Here is a 17,977-nt window from a genome sequence, read left to right as displayed (position 1 = left end):
TCTCCCTACCTAGCTGCCAAATGTCAAGTAGCTTGGGACATCTCCACCAACTCCAGGACAGCCTGGAATGCAGGAGATAATTTTCTGCCCCAGACCCTTCCCCTTGCTATTTGTTTGCTCTCTAGTATTTGTGTGTGTGTGTGTGTGCAGCTCCTCACTGCCTAATGAGACTTCTTCCAGACTTCATTCAAGGACTACCAACCACCAAGTGACAGCTGCTGCCTGCTGCCTTCTCCCAGAGGGGACCACATCTCAGCCTTTTACCCCTAATGCCGACATACCTTGCCAGCAGGAAGTAGCCTGAGAAAATCTTCATCCTTTTTCATAATTATCATAAGGCTGGAATGTAAGGTCTACACAGGGATACCTCCCTACCTCTTGAAGTTTCCTCCTAGTATCTATTTCCTAGGTAACTGGCAGACCTGGAAGCAGTCACCTTCCCTTCCTGCTAGGTCACATCCTGGGCCACCTCTGGTCACATGCCTCCCATCTGACCTTAGAAGGGTCCCAGAGGAGCTCCAGTGGCACAATTGGTTAGCACGAGGTACTTATAAGAAGGGTCCCAGACCCTGAGTTCACATCAGGATCCAGTGTGGGTATACCTTTCCGCCACCTGGCCACACCTCTTCCTGTCCCTGGCCTAGATAAGTCCTGGCCCAGGGGTGGGTCGCCCCTTTTCCTTTTCAGCCATGCCTCTCTACCATGCATGGTGGGGGCAGCAGTTTGGTAAATAAACTTCTTTTCCTGCCTGAATAGCGCATGGTGTTCTCTTCTTCGGCTACCTAAGGAAACCTACTTAATATACCTTACACTAATCACAAGGAAGTAGCTTGGAAGACTTAATCTCCAGCCCCAGAGTTCCTGGAGCAGCAGAGAAATAAAATGCTGGTTATACAAATCATGATGTCAAACACAATTATTTTTTAAAGGATTTTGCAAAAAGTTGCATATACTTCTGATTAAGTAAAGTTTCCTGTTGGGTGTTAATGCTTCATGCCTGTAATCCTAGCTGCTCAGGAGGCTGAGATCTGAGGATCATGATTCAAAGCCAGCCTACGCAGGAAAGTCTGTGAGACTCCTATCTCCAATTAAGCACCAAAAAGAGCCAGAAGTGGAGCTGTAGTTCACATGGTAGAGCACTAGCCTTGAGCAGAAGAGCTCAGAAACAGTGCCCAGGCCCTGAGTTCAAGCCTGAAGACTAGCAAATGAAAAAAAAGAAAAAAAAGAAAAAAGAAAGAAAGTTTACTTCCAATAGTCAAGTGAGAAAAGAGCAGTGGACAGAAATACTATTTAATAAACTCTTAACATTATTTGAAAGACATCCTAGAAATTGATTTTTTTTAAATAAATGACTTCGATGTCTATAACAGTCTTCTGAACAGATTCAGGGGGAAAGTGACACTAAGATAACTGTGCCCTGCTGACTCATTCCGGTAACCCTAGCTACTCAGGAGGTTAAGATCTAAGGATCTCAAAGTTAGATGCCAGCCTAGGCAGTCTATCTTGAGAGTCCATCTCCAATTAACCAGCAAAATGCCAGATCAGAAGCATGGTTCCACTTGTAGAGCAACAGCCATGAACAAGCAAGTGGAGAGTGAAAGACCCTGAGTTCAGACTTGGCACTAGACATATATAGAGAAAGGCTAATTGCAGTTACAGGATTTACCACAAGGTAAAGAAAATAATACACTGTTGAAGATCTATATTCCTACCACTAGTTTTTGTACTACAGCATAGTTACTCAGAAAAACTAACACGAGCCACTCCTTCCAACCCAGTGGCCAGTCTCTATGACATGAGGATTTTTAAATCTCATCATGTTTATAAACTTGTACATAAAAATCACTGGGAATTCACATTATAGCTGGTGTTTTACAATATGAAATGGACAAGAACACTTCTATACATTTCTCTTCTTCCCACTAGGAACATTTAAACACTATCTAATTAATTTAAAACAATTTAAGACAAGAAACTTTGTTTCTTGACTAAATGTATTGTATGATTCATGAATTAGATCCTAGATTTGAGGGGATAGGGAAAAGCAACCATTATTTGAGAAGTAGCCATAAAGACATTTGTGAAACCATATATGAAATTTGTCTGGCTATTGATGGACTCTTGATATTGATCACCACAATGTGGTTGTAAAAGAGACTGTTCCAGTCATTAGACAATGCACAGTGACCTATTTCAAGCAACATCAGCAACTAAACTGACAAATGATTCAGAAAAATAATAATAATAATATACAGAGACCATAAGAAGAACAAAATAAAGGGACAAAACCACAAGCAATTTTCTCAAACACCAGCGGTTTCTTGAAAGTTCCTTATACTTATTGTAGCTTTTCTATAAGCATGAAAGCACAGCAAAATTACAATTAACAACACAAATTTAAGAGTGTGAGGAGAAGGAGTAATATTCTATATCCCTCCCCCATCTACTTTAAATGGATTTCAGCCTCCTAATAAACAAAGCAGTAAATATTATTAAGCAAAGATAGGTACTCTGGAAAATTAAGAACATAAATCAGATCCTTGAACTTCACCCTTAGCATCTTACGTGATTAATGATGAGAACAGACAGGTCTGAGGGAGAAAGAGAAGAAAATATAACTCAGAAATTGGAAAAGAAACAGAAGAAAAGAAATTGGAACACAAAAAGGAGGTCAATATTACCTTATTTCAGAAAGAAGTGACAATAAGGTGATGAGTTTTCAAGAAATAATATAATTGAGAATTTTCAGAATCAGAAAAATCACATCATTCACCAATCACTGTACTATAGAGTATAGTCACCCCCTTATCTTTGGTTTGGCCATCCAAAGTTTAATTACCTACCTGTAGTTAACCATAGTCCAAAATATTAAAGGAAAAATGCCGGAAACAACAATTCATAAGGAATATTCAGGTCATTCCCAAAACTGTAAGTGTCTTACTTCATCTCACCTGGGACATTAATAATCCTTTTGTCCACAGATAATATCTATACTGTGTACACTATTCACCCACTGGTAAACTTTTAGCCAATCTTGTAGTGGTATTGCACAAGAGCAATGGTACTGGCCATTTTATTACAGTTTATGATTATAGTTCTACTTTTTATTAGTTCTTCTATTTTCTTATTGCTAATCTCTTATTGTGTATAATTTATAAATTAAACTGTATGCAGGTATGCACATATAGGGCAAACCACAGTATACATAGAGATCGGCACCATCCAATTTCAGGCATCCCCTGGGAGACTTGGAATGTAACCCTGGAATAAAGGAAGACTATGGTATTGAGAGCTGTACCACTTTTTACAAACTGGTAAATAGTCTGAACTTTGGTGCAAATGCTTACACTTGCCCTGAAATAAAAGGAACATTTTTTTAACCCCACTTCAGTCTTCAGAATCTGAGAAGTGTTAAAAGATACAAATGTTAAACCAGGTGCCTGTGGCTCATGCCTGTAATCCTAGCTACCCAGGGGCTAATATCTGAAGATGGTAGTTTGAAGTCAGCCCGGGCAGGAAAGTTCAGTCCAGCCGGAGATTCTTATCTCCAATTAACCGCCAAAAAATCTGGAGGTGGAACTGTGGCTCAAATGACACAATGCTCTCCTTGAGCAAAAAAAATTCAGGGACAGCACCCAGGCCTTGAGTTCAAACCTCAAGACCGGCACACACACACGCATACTCGCATGAGTGCACACACATACACACACATGCACACCACAAGGCCAAACATCTGTTTGTTCTGATCCATGAATCACATTAGGATATTTCTAGTAACAATCCTTATCTGAAAACTTTCAGATTTCTGAAATTTTCAGATTTGATATATGAAACAGAGTATTCACACCATAAACAACATGATACTCCCTTCAGGTACTGGGACATCACTAGATAATTAACCAGCTCATATAGCCACACTAAATAGAATAACAATAGGAAAAAATAATCTCTTTTACAACTAAAAGGGCTTTTGAAGTTTCCAGCATTTGAAGGAATTTAAGGAGTAGGCACTTAGGTCTTAATTCACTTGAACAGGAAGAATAGCTCAGGTCACAATGACAAGTCACAGCAGAATTCAACAGAGTTGAGAACCACCCATGAGAAACAATGCAATTCTATCTAAACTGGGGAAAAACCACCCAAATATCTGACCAGATCATTGACAAAGACAATAATGAGAGTAAAACAAAAAACAAAGCAAGTAAATCAACTTGAGGAATGCATGTCAGGGAAAAAAGCAAAATTAAAATCAACTATCAGGATCACCAAGCAATCAATTTTATAACACACAGCATGTGGTCAACCAAGGGAAATGGTATCCCCAGCAGCTCCCTAGAAGTTAAGGGTGTTCCTAGCAGATAAAAACCATGGCAGTACTAGAAAGTGGCATACCCAGTGTGTCAGGAGCAAAAAAGTAGTCCAGAAAAGACTATTTAATCCATATTCCCTATATAATGGTAGAAGCAGAAAGCTAAGACAACTGACAAGCCAGGAGCTGACTAACCACAAACCTCCAGCAGCAGGTGTTCACTGACCAGGATTTTCAATCACGGCTTCCTTTTGATCCCATCAAAGGAGGCTTGAGTAACTGCTTGCTATTAAAAGTACAAATTCTAAGCCGGGCGCTGGTGGCTCACACCTGTAATCCTAGTTACTCAGGAGGCTGAGATCTGAGGATCATGGTTCAAAGCTAGCCCGGGCAGGAAAGTCTGTGAAACTCTTTTCTCCAATAAACCACCAGAAAACCCGAAGTGGCGCTGTAGCTCAAGTGGTAGAGTGCTAGCCTTGAGCTGAAGAGCTGAGGGACAGCGTTCAGGCCCAGAGTTCAAGCCCCACAACCAACAACAAAAAAAAGTATAAATTCTACCTCAGGTCAACTTCAATAATTTGTTGGTTGCGTCCACAAAAATCAGTTTTAAATAACTTTCACTTAACAATGAAGAAATGTTCATACATTTCTCCTGTGATACATGATCTGGGAGTTTATGTGACTACAGCATGTACACAACATATCTAATGAATTCCATAAAGATCTAAAATCAATTTAGGAATTTATTTTCTCTAGAAGAATGGTTCAATAGTTGAATATAAAATGGACCTCTATATAACATTAACTATTAACAGATCTGAAAATGATTTCTATTTCAAGTCCAAATGATGACAATGCATAACCTTCACTTCATTAACACAATGTTTATTCCATAGGACTGGACAGCAGAGACGTTGGATAAAATAAAAAACACAAAAGACAAGAAAGTAAATGGTTACGGTTGTCTCCTACCTCTGCTCGACCCTCATAGTAGGTTAACATGGACTGTGTAAGGACGAAAAGTCTCTCTTTGTAGTTTAAAGGTGACGTCTTCTTTTTCTGCTGTGACCTTTTAATAAGAATCTCTTCTAGAATAGTGTTAAAATTCATCTCGCTCTTCTGATCACGTCGTCACCTGCCATTGAAGATCCAGGTATTCTAAAGTGAGAAAATAAAACAGAGAAATGTGACACTTTCAGTTTCCAAGGATGTTGCCATTTCAAGCCACCAATACAAGTCTTATTTTCACCCCAACTCTATTACTGTTACTCTCTCTAAATGGTTTGAAAATGCAGGGCAGGGAGTGGCAGAAAGAAGCTATCCTCTTCTCCTGGCCTGAGACTTCATCCTGTCTTGCCATTGGCTGAGAAAATCTAACCAAGATTTCTCCTGATGATGACTCAGGCCTTCATTTTTTCTCAGTATCCCTTAGAACTCTGGCTACACTCTTTTACCATTTGATAACCAGGAAGAAATTCCTCAGGTGGAAAAGTACATTCCATTATTTGAGTAGCTGATTTAAGATGGTATCTGAATAGCATAAAGATTTTGGTACATAAAACCGATGAGCACAGAGTATCTGGTCATCATATTAACATAAAACTCTGATGAACTCCTGTAACTCACTGAATAACCACCACCCAATAAGACTTCCACCTTTTCTGAGGTTACTTTTCAACAGTGTAAGCTCTATACAGAAGTTCCTTCATTTATAAAACATGGAGACAGATAAAGTTTAAATGAAATGTAGGAAAGAATTTATTTATGTGAAAATGCTACATACCTATTTACTGTTGCTTTTATTAGTTTTACTGGTGATTTGCTATTGCATTTAATTCCACTGTTTTCCTAGATTCACATTAAAACCTCACATGTACCATAGACCATGACAGAAACTTCCCAACTGGGAATATTCTTAAATTATTTCATTCAAATCTCATCAAATTAAGTTTTCAAAGATTCATCATGTCATTTCACTCATCAGAAATCCTCGAACTGTTTGCCCAACACTTTCAAGATTAAACCAAAAGTCTTTGGTCTGACCCTATGGTTTGTCCATCATGTGGCTGCAACCTGACATCCAATTTTTTACTTCTACTCTTCCCACAAACACTCCACACACCGCACAACAGTCCACCAGACTTCCCTTACAGCATTCATTCCCTGGTCTGGAGGACTCTCCCTACACCTCTCTCTCTACCATGAAAACTTTACCTACTCAAAACTCACCTCCTTGCTGTAGCCCTTCTTGATTTCAATTAATTACAAGTTTTCCAACTGCACTACCAACAATCTCTCTCATTCATCATAGGACTAATCCTATTCTACCATATCAGTAGCAATTACTGAGATACATTAATATCTCATCTGACTGAGAAGTTCCTAAAGGAATGGTTTTCAACCTGTGTTCATTAGATTCACCTAAGAAGATTTTTTTTTAAATATAGATGTACAGACCTCACTTCCCCTTTTTATTTTTTTATTCAGGGCAGGGTAGGCCCTGACATTATTTTTGCACACACACAGAATTGAGAGCCCCTATCTTAAAGAAAGATCTGAGCTCCAGCGCCTCTTGTACCACTCTCCCAGTTTGCAGCTAGATCCTGGACCCATTAACCCACAAGCCATCCCAAATGAATAGTGAAGAAATTGTCATCTAAGTTAGTCTTCTTGTTCCATATTGAGATTCTGGTACTCAATTTTGTTTTCATAAGAAGCAGTTGGTATGCAAATACTACTTCTTTAGAAATTATCTTACCATCTTTGTTTAACATATTTCCAATGAATGCTAAAAATGACTACTTACAAGAAAGGCTCCCCAAACTAAAGGTTATTTCTAGATTGAAATAAAACCTAGTTGAAGCATTTCAAAACTATGGGGATAAGTAAGAGAATCTGTATGCTTAAAAGCAAGTATCACAGAAAGGCTCAAAATTTGGAATGACAGTCATCAAGAGTGACACAAGAAGCTCAAAGACAGAAGGAACCCAGAAAAATCTGGATGATCTTGATTTCTAATTTAAATTCTATATTCAGCTACAATAAAAAGACAGAATCACAAGCACATTTTTCATGTATGCAAAGCTTTAAATTTGGGACCTCCTGTTCATGCTTTTCAAAAAGCTACTTGATGCCCCAAGAAATGCTACTTGATGATGTATTCTACCAAAATGAGGCAGTAGACACAAACATCCACATGTGCATGTGTATGTGCATGCGTGCATGCACACACACACAGAGGAAACATGGGTTCCGATACAAGAAAGGAGATTCCCCCAGATGATGATGAAGACAAATGAATGGCACTAAGCAAGAGACAGAGAGATTAACCAGTCCAAATGGAATCAAGTCAGAAGGTTCTTGGACAGAAACTTTTCTAAGCAATAGAACTGAATATATGGGGAAGAAATGTATATCAGTGAAAGTTAGCCAACTTAAAAAAAAAATCCTAGGAAAACAAAAAAGATACAGAAAAGGAAAAATAACTATGATATGTCCTAAGTTTGGCTATAAAGAAAAATCCTATCATTATAATAAAGTAAATAAATAATCAACCTCCTAGTATTAGATACATTTGGGGTAGGAGTTTACTTCTGGGTGGGCTATGTCCTTTATAGTGAAAGCAACAGGAGAAGGAACAAGGAGCAATGAAGCACATTTCTTAGAGGTTGACAAAACTCAAAACACATTTAGCTGGCTTTACTATGAAATTTGTGAATAGAGTATCATCCAATCTATAAAATAGAATGATAACTCCCATAGGACAGAACAAAGAGTCTTGAAAGGTATAATCAAGGAAACAGAACAATGAGTTTTTAAATGCTGACTGGTTAGCATCAAAATCTTTCAGGTTAATTTTTTATTTTTGAAAGCTTAAAGCAAAAAAGACTTCCTTTTTTTGTTGTTGTTGTTGTTGGTTGTGGGGCTTGAACTTAGGGACTGGGCACTGTCCCTGAGCTATATTAGCTCAATGGTAGCACACTACCATTTTGAGCCCCAGCTCTATTTCCAGTTTTCTGGAGGTTAATTGAAGATAGAGTCTCACAAACTTTCCTGTCTCGGCTGGCTTCGAACCACAATCCTCGGGTCTCAGGCTCCTGAGTAGCTAGGATTACAGGCATGAGCCACCAGCACCTGGCAGGCCTTCCTTCTAACACTGACTCAGACTAGAATCTCTTGCTTTCAGAAAAACCTGGCCTACTTAAAGGTCTACTTCCTAGGTCTTCATTTTATGTGGTATTAGCATAAATGACTTCATTTTGGTCTAGATTGATCTGATCTGCTGGAGCCTAGAACAAGAGCTCAGATCAAAATAATGACCTTTAATAATATATGTTCAAGATAGGCCATGCACAGTGACTCAAGTTTATAGTCAAATCTTAGTCACCTCGGAGGCAGAGATCAAGATTGCAGTTCAAAGCCAGCCTGAGCAAGGAAGTCTATGAGACACTTATCTGCACTTAACTATCACAAAACCAGAAGTGCCACTGTGGGTTCAAAGTGGTAGAGTGCTAGCCTTGGGCAAAAGAGCTCAGGGACAGCACCCAGGCCCCCAGTCCAGGCCCCTCGACCAACAACGACAACAATGACAAAACACTATTTTCAAATACTGCATCAGTCAAAATCCAAACTACAAGAAGAAAATCAACCCAACAATCATTTAAGGAGATCAGCAAATCCAGAAGGGTGAACAGAACACAGAAGAACCAGACAGTATCACTAGATGACTACTCTTTATATAGAAAAGTCATCTAAAATTAGATTATAATTATTATTGTTATACTTTTATTCCTTTTTTATGCAAAGTCTTACTCTGTTGTCCAGGCTGGTCTTGAACTCCCTTGATTACCCTCCCATTTCCTGTATCCACTCCTCAGCCTCACAGGTAGCTGGGACTACAGGTGTGTACCACAGAACTTTTACCCTTTTGCTGTATGTTGACAGTATCCCAAGTATTAAGCAATTCAAATGTATCAAATCATTGCATTCTCTCAACAACTTTCTGAAGTAGGTCACACACTAAGAATAAGATGCATGTATTAATTCCAGCAGTTCATCTGCACTGTAGTAGACAGAAAGGTAGAACTGAAATGAAAAGCTTAATAAAGGTGTCACTTATAGCTGCTAAATTCAAAGAACTTGTTGACAGCACCTGAACTCAATCTCCAGTTATCTTAGACAATACTAGAAGCCTACCAAAAGCAGAAGGAAATTTTCCTCTCTCTATAAGGAAACAATGAGCTCAATGTTCCTTTTTTTTTTTTTTAATGCAGATGAAACAAATCTAGATTCTTCAGGCAACCATGACAACTCAAAGTTGCAAATAAACTCTTAAGTTGCACTGGAAGCCCTTTTCTCTGTGCCTCACTGGAAATAAACCTCTAACTTCACCCTTCACCTGGCTGTCACTCATTAAAAGCTTGAAAAACAGAGGCAGGGCCATGCCTGTAATCCTAGCCACTCAGGAAGCTCAGATTGGAGGATTGCAGTTCAAACCCAGCTTAAGCAGGAAAATCCGTGAGAATCCTATCTCTATGCACCAAAAAAGCCAGAAGTGGAATTGTGGCTCAAGTGGTAGAATATTAGCCTTGGGCAAAAAAGCTTAAGGAGAGCTCTCAGGCCCCCAGTTTAAGCCCCAGGACTGGTGCATGCCAGTCTACTCTCAGATTTGCAATGGTGGGCAGAGAATACTGGGTAGTATGGATTTGTCACTGTGAAAGAGTGATCATAGCTATACATTCATTAAAAGTCAGGATCTATGTCTCCTTTCATTGAATCGGAGTGGGTTTTTGGCTCCTTCAACAAATATGTACAGCAGAAGTAAGAGTAAAAGGATGAACAAATGCAGCAATGATACTAAAGTATACAACTTGTGGGTGGGGAGGGGAGGGGGTGGAAAATGGGAGCAACAAAGAAAGGGGTGACATTGTCCAAAAAGAAATGGATTCTTGGCTGGGAAGGTGGCTCAGTGGTAAAGTGCTTGCCTTGCATGCATGAGGCCCTGGGTTCGATTCCTCAGCACCACATAGCAGAAAAAGCTGGAAGTGGCACTGTGGCTCAAGTGGTAGAGCACTAGCCTTGAGCTGAAGAGCTGAGGGACAGTGCCGAGGCCCAGAGTTCAGGCCCCACAACTGGCAATAAAAAAAAAAAAAAAGATTAAAAAAAAAAAAAAAAGAAATGGATTCTTTTTTGTTGTTGTTGTTGTTTTGCTTGTCATGGGGCCTGAACTCAGGGCCTGGGTGCTACCTCAAGGCTAACACTCTGCCACTTCAGCCACAGCGCCACTTCTGGCTTTTTCTGCATATGTGGCGCTGAGGAATTGAACCCAGGGCCTCATGCATGCAAGGCAAGCACTCTACCACTGAGCCACCTTCCCAGCCCAAGAAATGGATTCTTTACCTGACTTATGTAACTGTAACCCCTCTGCACAATAATAACATTTAAAAATTTAAAAATAAAAATAAAATAAGTGATGCCATGTAACCTTTGAGCCTAGGTCATAAAAGCCAAGTAGCTCCTGCTTAATTCCCCCAGGCTTTGACTTTGGGGGCCCACCCTCCTGGAACTCAACCACCATACTGAGAGAAACCCAAGCCAAACTGAGAAACAGTTTCTTTCCATCTACAGGCATTTTAGTGCAGAATTCCAATGAAGTGCAGCCCTCAGGAGCTGCCCATAGGAGTGAAGGAAGAACTTCTGATGACTCCAGCCTCTAGTCATTCAAATCACTCCCAGCATTCAAGTTTTCCAAGAAGCTGAAGAGAGGAGGCAGCCCCCCACCCCAAGTGCACTATCTAGCTGTCAACATACAGAATCCATGAATGTGATAAAATGGTTATTTGTTTATTCTATTACTGTTTAGTGGTTTCTTACCAGCAATAGATACCTAAGACAAATATTTAGGTCCTTGACTACCCCTTTCTCACTTCACACAACTCAAATCCCAGTCAACTTCCTCTCTCCCTCAGCTACTTCCTCTTTAACTCAACCACCTTTTCACCACATTCCATTCATGAGCTGATTTGTCCATAGTTTCAGACATCAGCTAATCATTCATTCTGACATGTATTGCATACCCATAATGTATGATGAACTACGAATGAGGCAGTCAGTACAAAACGAGGAGGACATCAGCGTTGTTCTGGAAAACCATGGGAAAGCTGAACTTAAAAGGAAAGATCTGAGGATCGAGGTTCAAAGCAAGCCCAGGCAGGAAAGTCCATGAGACTCTTATCTCCAATTAACCACTCAAAAACTGGAAGTGGCACTGTGGCTCCTAGTGATAGAATGCTAGCTAGCCTTGAACACAAAGAGGCTCAGGGATAGCACTTAGGCCCTGAGTTCAAGCCCCACAACCAACCAAACTTTACAACTTTGGGGGGGGGGGGAATATTGGGGGGGGGCTGGGAAGGGATAGGAAGGGGAAACAAAGGAAGAGGCTACAATGCTTGATGAGAAATGTACTCATTATCTTGCCCATCTAATTGTAACCCCTCTGTACAATATTTTCACAATAAATAAATAAATAAAAAGCAAGGAGGAACACAACTATCTCTGAAGGACTACACAGTGGTATGGAATGTGTGTTGCTCTCCTTAATAACCCAAAATAGTTACTAGTCTGTGGTCACTAAGGAGTAAGCAATTGGCCCCTTTTCAAAGAATTATGAACCACCATAGTAAGGAAACAACATGTTATGCTAACACATAAACTAAAGTAGTCATGAATGTTCTGATATTGACAATCATGTTCTCATATGGAAATTATTTCTTAAAATTTGCTTAATTTTATAGAATCATAAACAGGAAATAAAAATGTTAATGGTATGTGTTTACTATTTCACTTTTTAAACTTTCATAGTAAGATTTTTGGTTTATTCAGTTGATTGGTTTTGGTGCCAGTCTTGAAGCCTTGTGCCAGGGCCTGGGCACTGTCTCTGAACCATTTTTTTTCTTTGTTTTTAATTCAAAGCTACATTCTATTCTTTTTGGGGTTTATTTTGAGGGAAAGCTGGGTGCTGTCCCTCAGCAATTCAGCTCAAGGCTAGCACTCTACCACTTGAGCTACAGCGCCACTTCTGGCTTACTTCTTTTTGCTTATATGGTGCTGAGGACTCGAACCCAGGGCCTCAGGCATGCAAGGCAAGGGCTCTACCACTGAGCCACCTTCCCAGCCCCCAAAGCTACATTTTATCACTTGAGCCACAGCTCAAGTGGTGGTTAACTGAGTGCAAGAGTCTTACAAACTTGCCTGCCCCAGCTGACTTCAAACCATAATCCTCAGATCTCAGCCTCCTGAGTAGCTAAAATTACAGGCATGAACCACCAGCACTCAGCTCTACTGAGTTTTAAGTATTAAGGTGGAGTATTTAAGTATTAAGGTGGAGCATTTTATTAATGGAGGAATGAAATAGAACAGAAAAGCCAACAACCCTCACTACAGAAAAATAACTTCTTTAATTATACATATTCTTCCCTTTCCAGACTAGGTACATTCCAAGCATACGGTCAAAATTAAAATAATATTTAAGTGGAGTAGTCTTTCCATTATGATTTAATTTTAAGATCAAAAAAATACATTTTGGTGGAGAAAAAAATTATGCAGTACACATGGTACAAATCTTTAGAAAGAAACAAGGAAATGATGTTGAGACTTTGGCCATGCTGGGGATTAGAAAACTGGAAAATGGTTTCACAGAACTCCCTGAAGGTCCCAAAGGTTTGAACAAAAAATACTGTGTTTTATATAATGTTCCATCTCCCAATACCCCATTACTTTTACTATCTTCTCCAAACCCAAAGCAAGCAAACTGTCATCACTCACAAACATCCCCTGTTATCGTAAGATCCTCAAGCTCCATCTTCTCCCCTTGGGATGTTATCTGAGCTAAATCACAATATCATGTTTTGCCAACAGTGTGAAATTTCCATGATTTGAGAAGTCACAGTCCATAAATAAATCAATGCTCCATTTTTTTTTAGTGCTTTGTGAAATTTGGAAAATCAAATTCACTTCAATAGGTAACTGACATTTAGATAGCTCAACAGAATAAGTTCATTAATATCACATAGAATGACATAGTCTCCATTTTGTTCCATATCAATTTCTCAAATGCATTTCCACATCTTTTTTTGTTCTCCCTGAGTGCTCTTGTTAGTACACAAACCAAACAGAAGAAAATATATTATTTGGCACACATAACACTGCCTGAAATACATTAGGGACTTCAAATGCATTGGATGGCTTTATGAGTTCACCTTAAGTCTAGGTTTTCCTCGGAGGGCAAACCTCTGAAGCATCTACTTGAGACTCTGCACCCTTTCAGGTGCTTTCACTGTCCCTGGACAGACATGATAAAATGTCATATTTCAAAAATACCCACCTGCAATTTAAACCAGCATCCGGGAATCACAAATTAACCAACCCCCCAACAGGATCCTGTTCTTTGCAAAAACTGAAGAGGTGCGTTTCTGTCCTGAGTAGGTGATCCTCCCCTCCCTTAGCCTACCCCAGCTGAGATGGGAGGCGCTGAGCTTACTCATCTCAGGGTCTCTGATTGTGAATCATGATGTTTCAGCCAGTTCCCACACTCACATCTCTTCAATGTGCAGAGTTACTGTCCACCACCATCTCTGATAACGTATCTGATGTTGGCCTCCTGGTATAGAGGAAGCTCTTCAGTCTCAAACAAATAAGAGAGCTGAGGGAAAAAATTCAACTGTGATGGTCTCCTGACATTTGTAAGATTCATGCGCTGAAGCATGCTCTCTAACACTGTCTTCATCCCTGTATCCCAGTTATCTTTGTAACTTAATGAACTAAAAATCTATGTGCTGCCTGGTGCCAGTGGCTCACATCTGTAATCCTAGCTACTCAGGAGGATGAAATCTGAAGATCGAAGTTCAAACCTAGCCTGGGCAGGAAAGTCTGTGAGACTCTTATCTCCAACTAACCACCAGAAAACCAGAAATAGGGCTTTGGCTCAAAGTGGTTGAGCTCTAGACTTGAGTAAAAAAGCACAGAGACAGTGCCCAGGCCCTAAGTTCAAGCCCCATGACCAACAAAAAACAAAGAGAGATCATCTCACCTCAGTCGCTAGAATAGCTGAGACTGCAGGCATGAACTATCATGGTCAGCTTCTAAAAAACAAAAACAAAAAAAAATTTTTTTAATCTATCCTGGGGCTTGAACATAGGGTTTGATCACTGTCTCTGAGTTTTTGTGCTTAAAACATAAAAGTGCTGTGGCACTTAAGCCCCAATTATACTTCTGGCTTTTTTGGTGGTTAATTAAAGATAAATGTCTTGTAGACTTACCTGCCCTGGCGGCTTTGAACTCAACTCCTCAGATCTGAGCCTCCAGAGTGCCTAGCATTACAGGCATAAGGCACCAGTGCTCAGGTAAAAGAACAAAATTTTAATTTGTCTCTTGATAAAGCAATGATTTCTTAAATATTATCTTAAAAGCTCTTCCCTTATTATTCTCTATTATCTCATTCCACAATTATTTATGCTGAACTTTGAGCTAAATGTGATTTGGTGGAAGAAACAGGAAATGCTGGATGGTTAATCTAGCTCTGAATCTTAGCTTTGCTGTTCCTTGGTTATATAACCAATAACACATAAGTGACTATTTCTTTACCTATAAAATAAAAATAATTACCAAATTAAACATTATTATAAAAGTAACTGTGAAGCCAGGCATTGGGTGCTGGAAGTCTAGCTACTCAGAAGGTTGAGATCTAAAGATCACGGTTCGAAGCCAGCCTAGGCATTAAAATCTGTGAAACATTGTGAAAATGCATATAGTTTCCTAAAAATGAGAAAACCTAATACTTCCTAAACACTTGAGAAAACTCTTGGTATTTTTATTCTGAATTGATTCAAATTGACACACTCAGCAACTGTTAACTGAGCATCTGATAAGTGCTAGTTCTCAGCCTCTGGAATACAAGATAAAACATAAGATGTGGCCATTACGTTATTTGTAACCTAAAAAGGGACAGATATAACAGAACTAACAATTACCTTGCTATGTGATCAGTGCTACACCACTATAACCCTCAACTCTGCCTAGAGATGGGTGACTGAATTAAGCTAAAATGGTGACTGGACTAAGCTAAAAAGCAGAGTAAGTTGTCACCAATGGAAGATGGTAAGACAGACAATGGCACTCCAAGGCCAAGAGCTCAGCATTGTGAAATGCAGGGTGTAGGAAGAAACAAAAGCAGATGAAACAGTTTGTATTCATTTAAATATATCCCATTTCACTGTTCCTTCCTCTCCCCTGTCCCTTACTCAAATACACAAACACACACACACACACACACACACAATGTCACCATCTTAACATTTAAAGTTATGCTCTATACAAAATGTAATTTCATTAAATGAGTTAAATATGTAAAACACTTAGAAAAATTAGCTGGTATGCATGCCCCACGTAGGAGTTTTTGTTCCAACTTTTGAAGCATTACCATAAATCACTAAGAAACTGAAGCGTACGGGAATGGATGGCATTTCAATAAGTATCATTTTATAACTACATAAATGAAAGCAAAGAGAATAGAGATGTAATTATAATAATACCATATAATATAAACAATACAGAATTGAAAGTCCAAAACTAAATCTATCTTGACAAGCACCAAGACCATTCAATGAGGAAATAATAATATTGTAAATAACTAGTACAGAGACAACTAGACACAATGAACTTGAATCTATGCCTCACAAAAAACTTAAAGACCCAAGATTGTTAATCTCTTAGAAGAAAACACAGGTATAAATTTTCATGGCCTTAGAGTAAGCCAGAGTTTCTTAAATATAAAACAGTATAAGCAAGGAAAGCAAAACAGATAAATTGGGGTTCAACAATAGTTTTTGTGTGTTACAGGGAAATGTTTAAAAAGAATGGGAGAACACAGTTCATTTGTAGATGGTATATCTGTTAAAAGTCTAGTCTCCATAGTGGGAGGTATGGCTCAAGTGTCAACCAAGTGAAAAAAGCCAAGCAAGAGCCCAAGGTCCTCAAGTACCAAGTACCAGCATAAAACAGAGGGGGGGGGGAGGGAGGGGGAGACAGACAGAGACAGAGACAGAGACAGACAGAGAGAGAGAAGTTTAATCTCTATAATACAAAAAGAACACTTAACTCATTTTAAAAATAAGGAAACCAGGCACAGAAAACATGCATATTAAGCCCAAGAGCTCAAAACCACTCTGGGCAACACAATGAAATCCCACATCAAAAAGAAAAGAAAAGAAAAAGGTAGGCAAGGGAATGTGAACCGACAGTTCTCCAAGGGACATACACGAGTGATCAATAAACACATGAAAAGATACTTAATACCATCAGTCATTAGGGAAATGCAAATCAAAACCACAAGATACCACTTCACACATATCGAGATTGCAAAAATCAGAAAAATGAAAACCCAACAACAAGTATTTGCACAAGTGTGGAGAAATCAGAACCCTCATACTTTGCTGGTGGGAATGTAAAATGGCACCAACTCTCTGATGAACAGTTTGGCAGTTCCTCAAATGTTAGACACAGAGTTATCATATGACTTAGCATTTCCACTCCAGGTGTATACTGTACCTACAAGAACTGAAAACATATTATTCACACAAACACTTGAACATGAATGCTCACAACACTATGACCTACAATAGCCAAAAAGTAGAAACATCCCAATTGTCAATCAATGGATGAATGAACAAAGAAAATTTAGCATACCTGTACAATGCAACATCATTCCATCAAAAAAAAAAAAGGAATGAAATACTGATACATGGATGGATCCTGAAAACATTACATAAATGAAGCTAGACATGAAGGCCACAGACTATATTTTACCTGAAATATCCTGAATAGGCAAATCCATATAGGTAGAAAATACACTAGTGCTTAGATGGAAAGTAGTAGTTAGAGATATGGGATTGCTTTAGAGGGTAACAGAAATTTTTAAAAATTGGATAGTAATCATGGTTGTCCAATATCAAAAATATACTAAAAGTCGGGCTGGGAAGGTGGCTCAGTGGTAGAGCGCTTGCCTTGCACGCATGAGGCTCTGGGTTCCATTCCTCAGCACCACATAAGCAAAAAGAAAAAAGCCGGAAGTGGCACTGTGGCTCAAGTGGTAGAGCGCTAGCCTTGAGCTGAAGAGCTGAGGGACAGCACCCAGGCCCAGAGTTCAGGCCCCACTACTGGACCCAAAAAACAACAAAAAATATATATATATACTAAAAGTAAATACACTAAATATCACTCTTTATAATGATTTAAAAATAAATCATTAAATAAATGCACTAATCACTGGATTATATTCTTTGAAAATGACTTAAATGAGAAAGACTTAAACAGTTAAGATTAGGTAGCAATGTAAGAAAACATACATTTATAACATGTAAATCACATACTGACAATAATTAAAAGTAAAAAAAGGTCAGAAACATGCCAGGTGCCAGTAACTCATGGCTATAATCCTAGCTACTCAGGAGGCTAAGATCTAAGGATCACAATTTGAAGCCAGACCAGGCAAGAAAGTCTGTGAGACTCTCATCTCCACTAAAACTACCAAAAAAGCTAAAAGTAAAACTATGGCTTAAACAGTACAGTAATGACCTTGAGCAAAAGAAGCTCAGGGACAGGCCCTAAGTTCAT

The 17,977-nt window shown here is 39.1% G+C and overlaps 1 protein-coding gene across 4 annotated transcripts in view; it reads right to left on the bottom strand.

Annotated features, from left to right (window-relative positions):
- Positions 1-17,977, bottom strand: part of Tec (tec protein tyrosine kinase) — a 95,869-nt gene that overhangs the window by 57,419 nt on the left and 20,473 nt on the right. For 3 of the 4 annotated variants that reach the window (XM_070013185.1, XM_070013188.1, XM_070013187.1), the window contains exon 2: positions 5,282-5,467. In XM_070013185.1, the coding sequence (XP_069869286.1) occupies positions 5,282-5,419 (138 nt within the window). In that variant the 5' untranslated portion in view covers positions 5,420-5,467. Of the gene's footprint in view, positions 1-5,281; positions 5,468-14,396; positions 14,449-17,977 lie in introns of all 4 variants that reach the window. The other variant, XM_070013186.1, reaches the window with a different exon arrangement.

The sequence above is a fragment of the Dipodomys merriami genome, unplaced genomic scaffold (assembly GCF_024711535.1).
Source record: "Dipodomys merriami isolate MVZ:Mamm:240054 unplaced genomic scaffold, mDipMer1.0.p SCAF_9, whole genome shotgun sequence".
Classification (NCBI taxonomy): domain Eukaryota; kingdom Metazoa; phylum Chordata; class Mammalia; order Rodentia; family Heteromyidae; genus Dipodomys; species Dipodomys merriami.
This window is presented reverse-complemented; position numbering and strand designations above follow the sequence as displayed.